Source organism: Limulus polyphemus, unplaced genomic scaffold (assembly GCF_000517525.1).
Source record: "Limulus polyphemus unplaced genomic scaffold, Limulus_polyphemus-2.1.2 Scaffold3766, whole genome shotgun sequence".
NCBI classification, from domain to species: Eukaryota; Metazoa; Arthropoda; class Merostomata; order Xiphosura; family Limulidae; genus Limulus; species Limulus polyphemus.
In genome coordinates, this window is record NW_013669376.1 from 78,166 (window position 1) to 91,936 (window position 13,771).

The window sequence follows — 13,771 nt, forward strand, 5'->3', positions numbered from 1 at the left end:
AAAGTTTGTTTGTTTTGTTTTTGAATTTCGCGCAAAGCTACACGAGGGCTATCTGCGCTTGTCGTCCCTAATTTAACAGTGTAAGACTAGAGAGAAGGCAGATAGTCAACATCACCCACCGTCAACTTTTGGGCTACTCTTTTTACCAACGAATAATCGGATTGACCGTCACTATATAACGCCCTCACGGCTGAAAGGGCGAGGTTTTCTTCACCAAAAATAGAATATCCGTACATGACATAGAACCTGTTTAATATGAGTTCTACCACACGACTACTCCAATATGTTATTACAAGATCGAATACCTGGAAGTATCGCCATATATCCCATAATTTAAAGTAATATATTACACGTTCAAGTAAGCTTACCGCTTTGTCTCAGCTTAGGCTGCTTTTAGTTTCACCTAGTAATGGATCCAATATATAGTTAAAATCTCCACCCATGATGCTATCATAGGTGCAGTAGAGTGATCAAAGCAAAAGTATTCACTGAACACTGGGCAAAAAAACATGGTTTCCCCCTCATTTTGCAACCTTTTTGACAGTCCGCAGGTTTGTGACCTGTTTGATCACAACGTCTTCAGATGGAAACGGTGGAGATTGTGGCCAGATGGCTTGTGCCTTTAGATCTTGCATACAAACGGATCATGCCTGGATAAGTTTCACATACTTCGCCAGTGGCATCCTCCAGAGGAAATTGGGGAGTGGCTTCGTCATGTCAATGTTTACACGACAGTATTACTCGTTAAAGTTTGCCATACTCACTTAGCACCCCTGAGATATATCCATTTGATGTTTGACCTTGCAGGGAGGAGGGGGAAAACTCATTTTACCATTCAATAGTGAAACTCCTTTCTCAAAAATCTTTATTCGTAATTACTTGAGAAGTAAGTTACTAAGCCTTGTGAACAAGTAACGAATTTTTCTTCTGTTTCGTCATACACCACCCGCTTGTCTTCATTGATATTTCAGGAACTGTGAATAAGACCGAATTTGCTCTCTTCATATAGGCAGGGGCCTAAGTGAGGTATCTCTATAACCAAAAATCAACAACGGTGAGATCTGGAGATTATACCGGTCGTTTGTTTAGAATATGTCCGTTAATGGGTGAGATTTGGAAACTATGCTGGTCGTTTGTTTAGAAAATGTCCGTTAAGGGGTGAGATTTGGAGATTTTGCTAGTCGTTTGTTTAGAAAATGTCCGTTAAGGGGTGAGATTTGGAGATTTTGCTAGTCGTTTGTTTAGAAAATATTCGTTAAGGGTGAGATCTGGAGACTACGTTGGTCGTTTGTTTATAATATGTCGGTTAATGGGTGAGATTTGGAGATTATGCTAGTCGTTTGTTTAGAATATGTCCGTTAATGGGTGATATCTGGAGACTATGCTGGTCGTTTGTTTAGAAGATGTCCGTTAGTGGGTGAGATTTGGAGACTATGCTGGTCGTTTGTTTAGAAAATGTCCGTTAATGGGGTAGAGGCCTATTTTGCACGAAGACTGTTTTATTCATATCTCATTTTCTCTGAAGTGTATGATCGAAAACATGTTCGAAGTTGCATAAACAAACAAATCTTTTAATTCGAGTAAGCTTATAAGCTTTCCATAAACCTCACTGTTTTGGTCCTCTCAGTTCTTCTCTTTCACGTTGATGTTGTCCTAATGTTATAACAGCGTTATTACTATGGCTGTAGTAATGCTACCAGAACAGTTTCAATGTTCAGATATAAAGTAACAGGAGTAGTTCCCAATGGAAGAATAAATCCTGACGTGTTCGATGTAGTTTTTATACTGTTACCAATATAGAATTGTTTTAACATTGGAATCGCCTTTCCCATCATCTCATTACCTCATCTATCAAATATTGATAGCTGTATTATGACCAGTGTTCGAGTTATGGAGGATAGAATAAGCCAACTAACTTAGACGAATTCCCTAACTTACTTTACATAATTAGGAACGTTATTCTAGAAAAAATATTTTTTATTTCTAGAAATGAACGACTTGTTGGATTGAATAGAATAATTCAACGTTATTGGTTTAGAGAGAGAGAGAGAGAAAATGTTACCATTTTTGTACACACAAAGATAAAAGGAAATATAACTTTTTTAATGTACATGTATTATTAGAGTTTATATATGTAAATTATTATATTTGTCATTTGTTGCCAAATAGTTTTCAAAGTATTGATAAATGATGTAAATTTGGTTCAATGTTTTAATCAATTAAATTATATAATTCGATAATGACATGTATTGTAAGATTGGCATAGACTCTTAAGCACAATAAAAAATGGATTTTATTTTTAGTGGGAGCCTTGGATATACGTCAACGAGACTTCTAAACATGACGTCACTATCGATGGACCAATGGCTATTGTTTTAAAGTTTCTAGCCACGTCTATGAACTTTACGTACGTATTCTGTCTTTTTATATATGTACATAAATTTTCAAGTATTTACGATCATGGATGAAGTGACCAAAGCAACAATCTTTTTCACTTTTGTCAGAATCAAAGATATTCAGAGGAACTTTCTTAAGCCTACTCCTAAACAGTTTAATATACCTAACGAACGAAAATCCACGATGATAGATGGATAGAGAGATAGAGTATTTTTGTAAAATTTGAATAATATTTATATATAAATCAAAAATATACAGCATAGAATAGGGAATACAACATTAGAATTTAAATGTATGTTATTATATATAGATATAATATATATGTGTGTGTCTGTGTTAATTTAGATACATGAATCATAAGAGGAAATAGAGAACATTTAAAAGAATAATAATCACATAAAATGTGAATGACCCATATTAGGCACGTTATCAGTTAGTTACTTTACCTACGAATGTCACATTGAATATAATTAGGGATGTACGGGTAGTAAAATTTGGCCGAATACAGGGTCTGGTTACCCGGTCACTAAGCTTCAGTCGGGACCGGGTGTCAACCGGGACCGAGTTCTCCACCCCCCCCCAAAAAAAAACATACAAAAAATTAGAAACAAAAACAAAATTGACGTTTATTAAATTTAACCGAATAATCACCAACAGAACATTCAAATTTTACTTTCAACTTTGAATGCCTAGACCCAACTTCTCAAATCCTAACACCTATTGGTCATAAAAAACCACCTTCCCCAGTAATACATTTCTTAAGCCATGCCTGTTATTAACCCATATTGTTGCTCGGAACACGTTTTTTTTTTTTTTTTTAACTAAACCAATTATTGACTGTAACTTTCAGTACCGCGTTAGTTCTCACAAAGATTAGGGCTTAGATGCCTATCTTCGACATTACCGGTCAGCCAAATACCCGGCCGGGGCCGAATATCTGGGCGGGTACCCGTGCATCCCTAAACATAATTAAAGAGTGGCTTACAAAAAGATCTACGTAGTCAGTTTATCTTGTCTCTGTCTCTTTAGGTACAAGCTGAAAACGTCTCCTGACCACGAATGGGGGATTTTAGCAAATGGAAAATGGACAGGAATGATGGGAATGCTGATTCGAAACGTAAAAGAAAAATGTTTACTTCCTGTAATCGGAAAAATAAATAAGCATAGTGTATAGACTTCAGAGAACTGTATGAATACTCATCTTTCTACTTGCGATCATAAAACCTACCTTTCTATTATTTCAGTTGTTAAGAAATCGGTTTAAACAAATGCTGAGTTTCCATTAAGAAGTTTGTGAAGAACCTGGCCACTATTTACACGAGAAATTTCCTTGTTAGTTCCATATAAGACATTTCATGACAACTGGGTCCTTATATATTATTTTTTTCAAACCTCGTATAAATAAATATTTTGAATCTAGATCAGCATATCGATTGATAGTTTATTAGATTAGAATTCCTTCAAGGTTTATATGGATAGTTATAGTTTCACTAAATCTCATGAAGCTCAAAAACGCTACTTTTTCTTCTCATCTCAGCTAATTCTATGGTTTAAGATAAAATCATTTCATATATTTTAGGTCATTTATTCAACTTTTTCTTCTCATCTCAGCTAATTCTATGGTTTAAGATAAAATCATTTCATATATCTTAGGTCACTTGTTGAACTTTAATTAAAAATACCTAGTTTCGTTTGACTTCATCATGTGTAGATAAGAGTGTATTCAGAATCCTTTTTGCTCTGTTCTCTCACAATAAATGGTCCAGACCATTTAGGTGACAATTTTTTATAAATAATTGTGTAAATTTAGAGTGAAACCTGTCAAACAGAATTAAATTTGTTTAGATACTTTGTTATCATACATAGTCAAGTTGATTTAGTGAACTATTTAGATATAGGGTTAAGGTGCTTTAAGAGTCAGGCCGTTTCGATTGAAGACAGTGGCGTTGGAGAATTTATACATTACGTGTCTCATTAACGTATACTGAGCAAGCATCTTTCACATGATTTGTATTGTAAGCTTTGTATTTTATAGGAGGCTGACGTTGCTTTGGGCCCTTTCGCACTAAATTATGACCGATACAAAGCGGTGGAAGTTACAACACCAGTGATCATGAGTCATACTGCTATTTTGGTGAACTATCAGAAACCAAAACCAGATGCATACTCATACATTTACGCTTTGAACTGGGAGGTAGGTGACTGCGTAAGTGTAGGCGATGCTGCGATAAGGTAAAGTCTCAAATTTCGGGATTAACCTTTTAAATTTATTTAATTAGCATTACAGCTCTTCCCTTTTCATTTTACCATGATTCAGTTCTAAAAATAATTTCATACAAATATCAATCGGCTATAAAAAAAGTTGTTATAAACATCATTTAACGACCAATAATTTAGAAAACAAAACACGAAGAGAGTGAGGTTGTTAAGTTTGTTCTTTTTTGTGTAAATTTACTTAAGAATAACTGTGATCAAATTTTTTATCAAATACTTTTTCACCGACTCTTTAAGGGTTTCCAGTAAGAAGAACATAAGAAGATGTTGATTTCACACTTTCTTTGCTGCATGCCGTTGCCGACGAAACATTTCGCTCAATACTAGAGATCATCAGGTCAGCAAGGCGTGCTGCATACAAGATGCATAGCTGAGTTTAACAGGCTCTTCACGAGCCAATGGGGGAATTTTTGTTAAAAAAAATATACCCCATCCGGATTTTCTTAATTTGACCTGAAATTTTTTTTGTATACGTTTATTGGCTAAAACTAAGGCATTTCTCGCACTTATTTATTCCCGCACGTTGTGGCTGCAAAAAGTGATTTCAAGGGTTAAGGTGACTGAAATCCGTCAACGTATCACGAGCTTAATAGCCAAGCACAAGAAGCATGGGAGTCTCCAAATGACAGGCAGAGGTATTCAGGAACCGTTTAAAACCACCTTGGTAGATATTGTGCAGCAAGCCGAGTACAATATTATGCCTGTTGCTGCTTTCAAAGTGTTCCTGTCTGCTCATCATACTGCTGACTATCGTGATGCTTCGGCCTTCCCTACTGAATCGCAGGTGAAATCGTTCGTATTTCAGTTGAAAGCTAAACATAAAAAAGTGATAGCAGAAGCATAAAAGTTTGGCAATTGCTTACTTAATGATGCTGAGAATGTGGCTTTATTGATATATACTGAATTTACTCCCAGCGGGTAGACCTTAGTACTAGCTGGTATGGAGACTTGAGGATGCTGTATTTCACTTCAAAAAATGATCAATTAACAAACGAAAACTTGACTCGAAGTAGTCTCAAAAAGATATGCCCAAAATCATCCTCTTTAGGAGTTTCCGGATTGAGTTTACTTTTAATATTCAACAAATTTTAGCGTAAAGACACTCCTTAGTTCCTGAGGTACGTGTTAGAATGTATCGTTTTAATCATTCCTACGTCGAAACAGAATGAAGAGATGAGAAATATATTTGTATGTTTGCTGAGAAGCACAAAAGCAACACATGATCTATCTGTTGCTTGCCCAACACTGGTATTAAAACCCGATGTTTAACGTCAGAAACCCTCAGACTTATCACTGAGTTGCTTGGGGGGGGGGGGGCTAAGAAATTTGTTTTTTATTTCTAAGCTGAATAACTAGCACAGGTAATTAACATGGATATTAAAAATGTTTTAATTGCCTTTTCTGAAAGTATACTTTATTGCTTATTTGCATTCTTCTTAATAAAACAGACAATTAATTTCCTTCAGCCGGGAGTACGAAATAAAACGTTAAACAGGTACCAAGCTATAAAAAGTCATATTTTAGCTTGTGGTAAAGCAATTTCTATAATAGCTTTGAACAAAACGTTTTAATAATGGGCAATCCAGCAAAACGGTTTTTGATGATTAGAATGATTAAACTTTAGTTAACTATATTTGAACCTGATTCCTGTTTTCGAGTTAACTTTCGTAAGATTGCTAACACTTTAATTGTTTAAACAAGATTTAGTATGTGATACAAAAATATATGAGTTATTGCGTGTGTCTTTTATTACAGGTTTGGATAGGGTTAATGGTCTCGTTGCTATTGGTTAGCCTAATTTCCTGGGTTTCTGAACATTTTATAAGGGACAGACATAATTCAAGATTTTTGGATCACTTCTGGGTATTTTACGGAAACATGTTTTATCAAGGTAACGATTTTTTTACATTATTTTGAGACTTGAAATGTACTAAAAATAATATCATTAAGTTAATTGTTATTAAAAATCTATAAAAAATTAAATTTATCAATTTGATATGGAATCTCTCATTCTTTGCTAAAATCATCAGATGTGATAAAATCTTTAGTGATTTGTTTACCAAATCAGAGATGAACAGAACAGTCTTTGAGAGCTTTAGCTAATCTTCATTGTTGTTTTTTACTACAGAGACGTCTGTTTTTATTCATTGGGTATGGGTGAACTTTAAAGAAACATTTTCTTTAGATTTACCCACCCATCCACCCACCTCCCTACACACACATATACAAGCGTTGGTTAAGTTATTATGAAAAATGTCTAAATATATTACGTCATGACGGATATAAGGTGAACGACATAATAAAACAGTAAAGGCTCTTTTCTAGGTTCATCTGAAAATCGAAACTTTCACCACCAGAGGGTGATTCGGGCCTTTTGGTGGATGACTTTGATTGTACTAATGCAAAGCTTCAGTGGACAGTTGCTGGCTACGCTAGTTTTAAATAATGATGCTCAAATAGATGACTTGAATGAGTTAGATAGGCTTAACATTTTACCTGTTGTGGAAAAAGGTTCACATGAACACTCAGTCTTCAAGGTAAGTATACTTTATATATTTTATTTTATCAACACGGATAAAATTAGCTTTAAACTGTTTCTTTTGTAAAATTAAGATTTTTTTTTTACGCAAACAACTTGAAAAACATAAATTTAAAGTTTTGTAAACTTTAAACCATAAGATCGTTTACAATCTCTTCTGGAAACATTCAACTTTTTACGATATCTGTGCTTACCTCGGAACCAGTTACCAATATTTCGTTGTGGAATTCAATAAGAATCAGTATAATAATCCTTGTAACCTCTAACAAGAAAACGCGTTTCAATAGTATTCGTCATTAGCCAAGAGGTCCTAGCTGTTATTATCATATGAAATTTAGTAAAAGAAGTTTGTGCGGCCATCTCACACAGATAGCCATTGTGTAGTTTTACGCAATATTCAACAAACAAGTAAACAGCCTTTTGCGGCACAGTATAAATAACGACATGATATACAATATATGGTCGCTAATTTTTCTCTGGGAGTTTTATATTTATATTAATTTGTTAAGCAAAAGCGACAAAAGCTACTTTTAATTTGTAGAAATTTGTTATTTAGCACAAAGCTACACAATGAGCCATCTGTGCTCTGACCACCGCCGGTATTGTAACGGGAGTATTTGTTCATAATGAGCGTATATACGAAGATAATAAACAGTTATTGTAAACGAATGAACTAAAAATACATTTAAATATCGTTAAGTTCTTGCTGGTATGAATGTATGTAACCTATTTCAACGTTCCTGATGTTTATATGACAAAACTTAAAGCAGTACTACTAGGTTCTCGGTAATATAAAGACATCATGGGCAATTTATTCCTACTAGGAAAGATGAAAATTGCATCACTTAAATTCTGCTAAGTTATTTCTAGAATGATGATATTCAACTCAGTTTGCTTCTCCTAGGTTTCCTGTTAGATTAAGATCTTTCTAGAATGATGATATTTAACTCAGTTTCGTTTCTTTCTAGGTTTCTTGATAAAATGAGATTTCACTCGCTTAAATTTTTCAATGTTTTTATTGATATGATGACATTTAATCCAGTTAATTCTATTAGATTCTTAATGGTAAAATAATATTTGGTGTAGTTTATTTATATTCAGTAAAGTGTCATTTCAGTCACTCATCAAACCTTTTAATACATACACTGCTGGAATGATCTTCACGATAAAGCAAAGATCGGCTTGAATCTAAGCATTAGATGATTTTTTTTTTTTTTTGCAGACTGATAACGGTACACTCTATAGAAGACTCTACATGAAAATGTTGGAACAAACAAGCTTGTCTTTTATTCCACCTAAGAACTTAACAGCGGATTCTATTCTTGACTTGATAAAGCAAGGAAAGATTGCTCTAGTCAATGACATGCTGACACTCAAAGCTGCTTTGGCCAAAAGGTTTAACAGTAACCGTGCCTGCGGTTTTTACATCGCGAAAGAAAGATTTTCGACAAATACGTTCGTAATGGTTTTACGAAAAGGTTTGTCAGCCTCATTTTACCAGGAAGTTAACAAACGGTAAGTTGAAGAGTGACCCATATTAACAGTCAAGAAGGTAGATTTATGTGTCGACTGTGAATTGAACGACAGTTGCCTATTAGAGAAACACTTGTAGAAAATATTGGTGGGTAATAATGCTTGGATGGGTAATGAAGAAAGATTTTAATATACGTTTAACATAATAGCAAATGTACAACGTTTCGACAAGGTTTTGTCATCATCCTTATTAGTCTCAAAGCGGGTTCCTCCTCATCGAATATTGGTGAGTATATAATCTACTTATGTAGCTCAAATGTAGAAGACGACGTTTCGAATGTCGTTTCAATATACTTTCTACGAGTGTTTCTCTAACAGGCTGTTGTCGTACATTTCACAGTCAACTCGTTATGAATACTCTGCCTAAATTATCTACCAAATAAGTCAATTTATATCATGAAGAAAAATACCTTTACATATTTACATGAATGGAAATATTTTATTCCATAAAACAGTTCTAAAAACCTGATAAATATCAATCCATAATATCATTACCAATATCCCTAATAATATAAATATTTATAGTGCTAAACATAAACATGGAAATTTTCTTGACACCATGAAATCCATGTTAATATGCTTATATTAACAAAGCTTTTTTATTAAATCAGTAGAGCATCTTCAATACATCGTCTTCTTTAGAGCTATTCCTTTCAAATATTTCTATAATATTGTGGGTCATTTTCTCCGGGAATTAAAATTAAGTATTACACCTCATGTAAGACCCTTAACTGTACCAGAAAGTTCAGGGGTGGGTGTGGCAAAAACCTGAATATGTTAGATTATTGCTTTGAAGATAGTCATCAACGATGTTCTTTAAATATTCATGAGTCAAATGAAAAAAAAAAAAGATAACATTTATTCAAACTAAAAGTTGCGATGACCCATAAACGCTCTAATAATTTGTATTAGTTTTGCTAGTGTAGTAAGTTTTTGTGTGAAGATAAATTTATGTTTTCGTTCCTTTTCAACAAAACAACATGCAAAGCTTATATTGATCGATTACTTGTATTATCTAGAACGACAGCTGCTTAATAATAACTCATGTCACAACGTTCCTCAGCTGCTAGGTTCTCTGTATTCCTTTTCTGTGACACATTTCACTAGTTGGATCTTCTTTTCCTTATTTTTAGTGTGCTACATATTGTAGAGAGCGGTATTGTTGCAGACAGTATTGAAGGCAACGTGAAAGACTACGCCAAATGTCTTGGAACAGAACCTGACCTAAAGCCTCTTTCTGTTGAAGATCTTCGAGGAATATTCATATTGTTGGGTTGTGGATTTTTGATAAGCGGAACTATTTTTGTGGTTGAACTGATCCACCATTTACGACACAGAAAATGAAGGAAACTTGACCAGCTGTAAATTTATCACTTGTTCCTACTGTTGGTTGTTGTGTCAGATATTATAACTAGAAAAACCAATTAGAACGTTTTACAATACGCAAAAATATTATCATTTTCTTTTTATGATTGTAGAAATCACCCATAATATCTGTTTATTATAACTTATCCCTATTGTATCTTCTACAAGCTTTGTTGTAATGATACTTAGGTTAATTTTTCACAATTAAATAAAAATATTATTAACGTAAGTTCACATCTTTGATTTGTTTTAAAAACATATAACACGAGTTTTCAACCAAAAATGTGGAACCCATAGAACAATAGAAAGTGTTTTTCTTTGATTAAACTGTTAGTCGTTTTGAATAATGAAATAATGAATGGATGATGTTCATGGTCTGCCCATCGTGGCTGTTTAGAAAATGCCATATTTTTTTTTTATGGTTGAAATGAACAATATAGTTGCAAGCTTATTTTAAACTTGAATTTAGCAGAAACAGTTGAAAGTATTGAAATTTTGTAAGCATTTGGACTTGTGGTCTTTATTGAAACCTTACGCTGTTACCCAAAAAGAGATTTAAAATCTGTGAAATTCATAACCTATCATACACTAAATGAAAAACAAATGCCCATTTATTATTTTGAAATGGCTTGAATAAGCTTGTTTTTGTATTATGTTATTCTTCAAGGAAATATTCATACAACTCAAACGTTTCTTAGTGTTTAGTTTTCCTTAATTTTCGCTGCAAGAAAGCATGAAGGGGGAGATAATGTGCTATTATAAGATAATACAAGATTATTAAAAATTATTGATTTCAAAATGAAGTGGGAACTTGTGATAAAAATAATGAAATAAGAATTAAAATTTAATCCCTACTTTGACGCCCCCAGTGGCACAGCGGTATGTCTGCGGACTTACAACGCTAGAAACCGGGTTTCGATACCATTGGTGGGCTGAGCACAGATAGCCCATTGTCTAGCTTTGTGCTTAATTCCAAACAAACAAACAAATCTACTTTGGCCTACAGATAAGTGTGTAAAGCTGCCAAAGTAGGGGTTAAATTTTATAAATTTGTGATTGTGGTTTTAATTATTGTTTCATTACTTTTTATAACAGGATTCCTACTTCTTTTTAAAATTAATAGTTTTTAATACTCTTTTTTGTTTACTTTTATGTTATACCCTTATAAGGTATATACTTTACCTTTAGGAATTATCGCGGGTCTATCCATCGATACGTAACGTTGGCTTGAAAAGTACGTGCATGATATGTTTACCATCTATATTATACATGTATATATATATATGTATGTGTGTGTATTTTTATCGGAATATCAAAAGTGGATACCCACAGGCTAGTCTAATAAGCTGAAGAAATTTTGTATATATGCGCATAATATATCGTAACTAATATTTTGAATGGTCGGTGTTTCGTTTAGGAATTCGATAAGGTGGTTTTCGGTGAATTACTTGGAATCCTTGTCGATCCCTACTATTAAGTACTACCGTACTTAAAATAATAACCACATGTCTTGTCATAAAGATAAGCCTATTTCTTCAAGAGAAGTAAAAAGGGAGTTATTCATATAGAGTAACTGTATAAATATACAGATCATATATATAAGTTAGTCAGGTAAAACGGATGATTTATCATACCGGACCAGTCATTTTGACTTCCCATTTAACGGGTTTTACGTTTTGGCTTGATATTGGGGTGTCCAAAAAGAGCTAGCTTTCCATTTAAAGATTATATCTGGTATGCATGGTGGTTCAGTGTTGAAGACATTTCTGTCTGTTTTGTTTCAGCCAATCAAAATAAATATTCGCATTTTGAATTTTCTTAAAATTGGAAAATCTCATTATTTTTGTTGCTGTGAAACGAGCTATATGCTGTGCCCACCAAGGGGAATTGAACCCCTGATTTTAGCGTTGTAAATCCGAAGACAAAGCCACACAATGGGCTATCTGTGCTCTGCCCACTATGGATATCGAAACCCGGTTTCTAGCTTTGTAAATCCGCAGACATACCGCTGTGCCACTGGGGATCCTGTGAAACGAATATGAGACCTAACAAATAAGGTCTCTGAAGTTATATTTCTGTACATCTTCGAAGTTATGAGAATCAAGCATTACTTAGCATATTTGTTTAATATCTTTTGATTAATTTCTATACATTTTGACTCTAATATAAAGTTTACAAGAGAGCCCCCCCCCCTTCCAGTAGTAAGCTTGAAGGCTTATTCGCTTATTCGCGAAAAATCGAGGTTCTGTACTTTTGGTGAGCACAGCGCAGATAGATCAATGTATAACGCGTTATACAATGATCTATCTGCGCTGTGCCCACCAAAAGTATAGATATCTGATACATAATAAAGGACGCCTTTCTCTTACAAAATAAGTTTATTTTTGTGTTTTTAGCGCAATTGCGCTGTAAACTCAAAAAATAAAATTCCTTTATAAGAGAAGGGAGTTGTTTATCATATATCTTAGGCACAGGTATCGAAACCCAGTATCTAACGTTGTAAGTCCGCAGACATACCGCTGTGCCACGTGGGGGGGGGGGGAGGGCTTCACAGTATGATAGCTCTATTGTATTGCATGACAATACACTTAAAATGTTTAAAATGATGTTAAAAATACTTTTAATTGAATACAACTGTCAAACAATAACAACATATTTATTAGTAGCTTGTCAACTTACACACACTTATATACTAATCACTATTTTATTAGATATCTAAAACATTCATGCAGTAATCGATAATTCTGATCGATTATCATATCGTAAAGAATTGTTGAACACAACATTTCTTTCACGAGTAAAATTCATAACTATCAGCATTCTAAAATATAATTATGTAGCCATTTTCGATCTCAACTTAATGATAAAATTTACCTTTCCAAGTAGCTTGTTAAAAAGCGCTTTCTATTCATGAATTCTTCAGTATTTTAGGTAATTTTGGAGGTATATTGTGCAATGTTAAATAATGTTCAACTGTGCATAGCAGGTTTGATTACCTTGTCATATGTCTTTTGCATGTTAATCGATTTAGTGGTTCCCGACTGTTTTAGCAACGTATATATTAATCATGTCCATTACAAATGGTCTTATAAAATATAATTCTGTTGTTATAAGTGTGGTACGTAGGCAACTTACATATTTCACGCTTTTTTACTTAAATATACTTGACATAAAATGTTGCACAATTTTTCCTACATACAAGTAAGTGTATGTAGTTGTAGCAGTAAAAATTGGTCAAAGAAAAAACTAAGTTTTTTCGCCCTATTTACCTACTGAACGGGTCATTACCTTAGGATTTATAATGAGCCTTTTAGTGGGAAAGATTTCTCTAAAGGAGAATATACTATGTGAAAGTAGTCAGCGATCTTTTGCACTGGCAGGACAGATACAACCTCTCTTATTTTTGAATGGGAATGACCAACAGTTACGTGGTTAGTGCACACGGTCTGGGAAAGAAAAGCGTTATTGTTCTGTGTATAATGCTATGTTTTCTCAGTCTATGTTTTCTACAGATTATTCTCATTATTGAGAGCTGTTAAACGTCCAGTAAATGGGCCGTAAATACGTTAATGTTGACATTTTGTTTGTGTTTGGTGAAATAAAGACGGTTTTACACTGTTTCACACCAAGGTTAACCTCTTTCTTTGCTAAACTTAATGAAAA

General features: G+C 33.8%; 1 protein-coding gene across 1 annotated transcript in view; it reads left to right on the forward strand.

The window, feature by feature from the left end:
• The window catches only part of LOC106470002, an 11,415-nt gene extending 1,328 nt beyond the window's left edge, over positions 1 to 10,087 (forward strand). Inside the window, exons 2-6 of the mRNA XM_013930521.1 lie at positions 3,427 to 3,514; positions 4,433 to 4,591; positions 7,029 to 7,208; positions 8,433 to 8,725; positions 9,877 to 10,087. Of these exons, the coding sequence (XP_013785975.1) occupies positions 3,427 to 3,514; positions 4,433 to 4,591; positions 7,029 to 7,208; positions 8,433 to 8,725; positions 9,877 to 10,087 (931 nt within the window). The remainder of the gene's footprint in view (positions 1 to 3,426; positions 3,515 to 4,432; positions 4,592 to 7,028; positions 7,209 to 8,432; positions 8,726 to 9,876) is intronic.
• Positions 10,088 to 13,771: the final 3,684 nt, after the last annotated feature.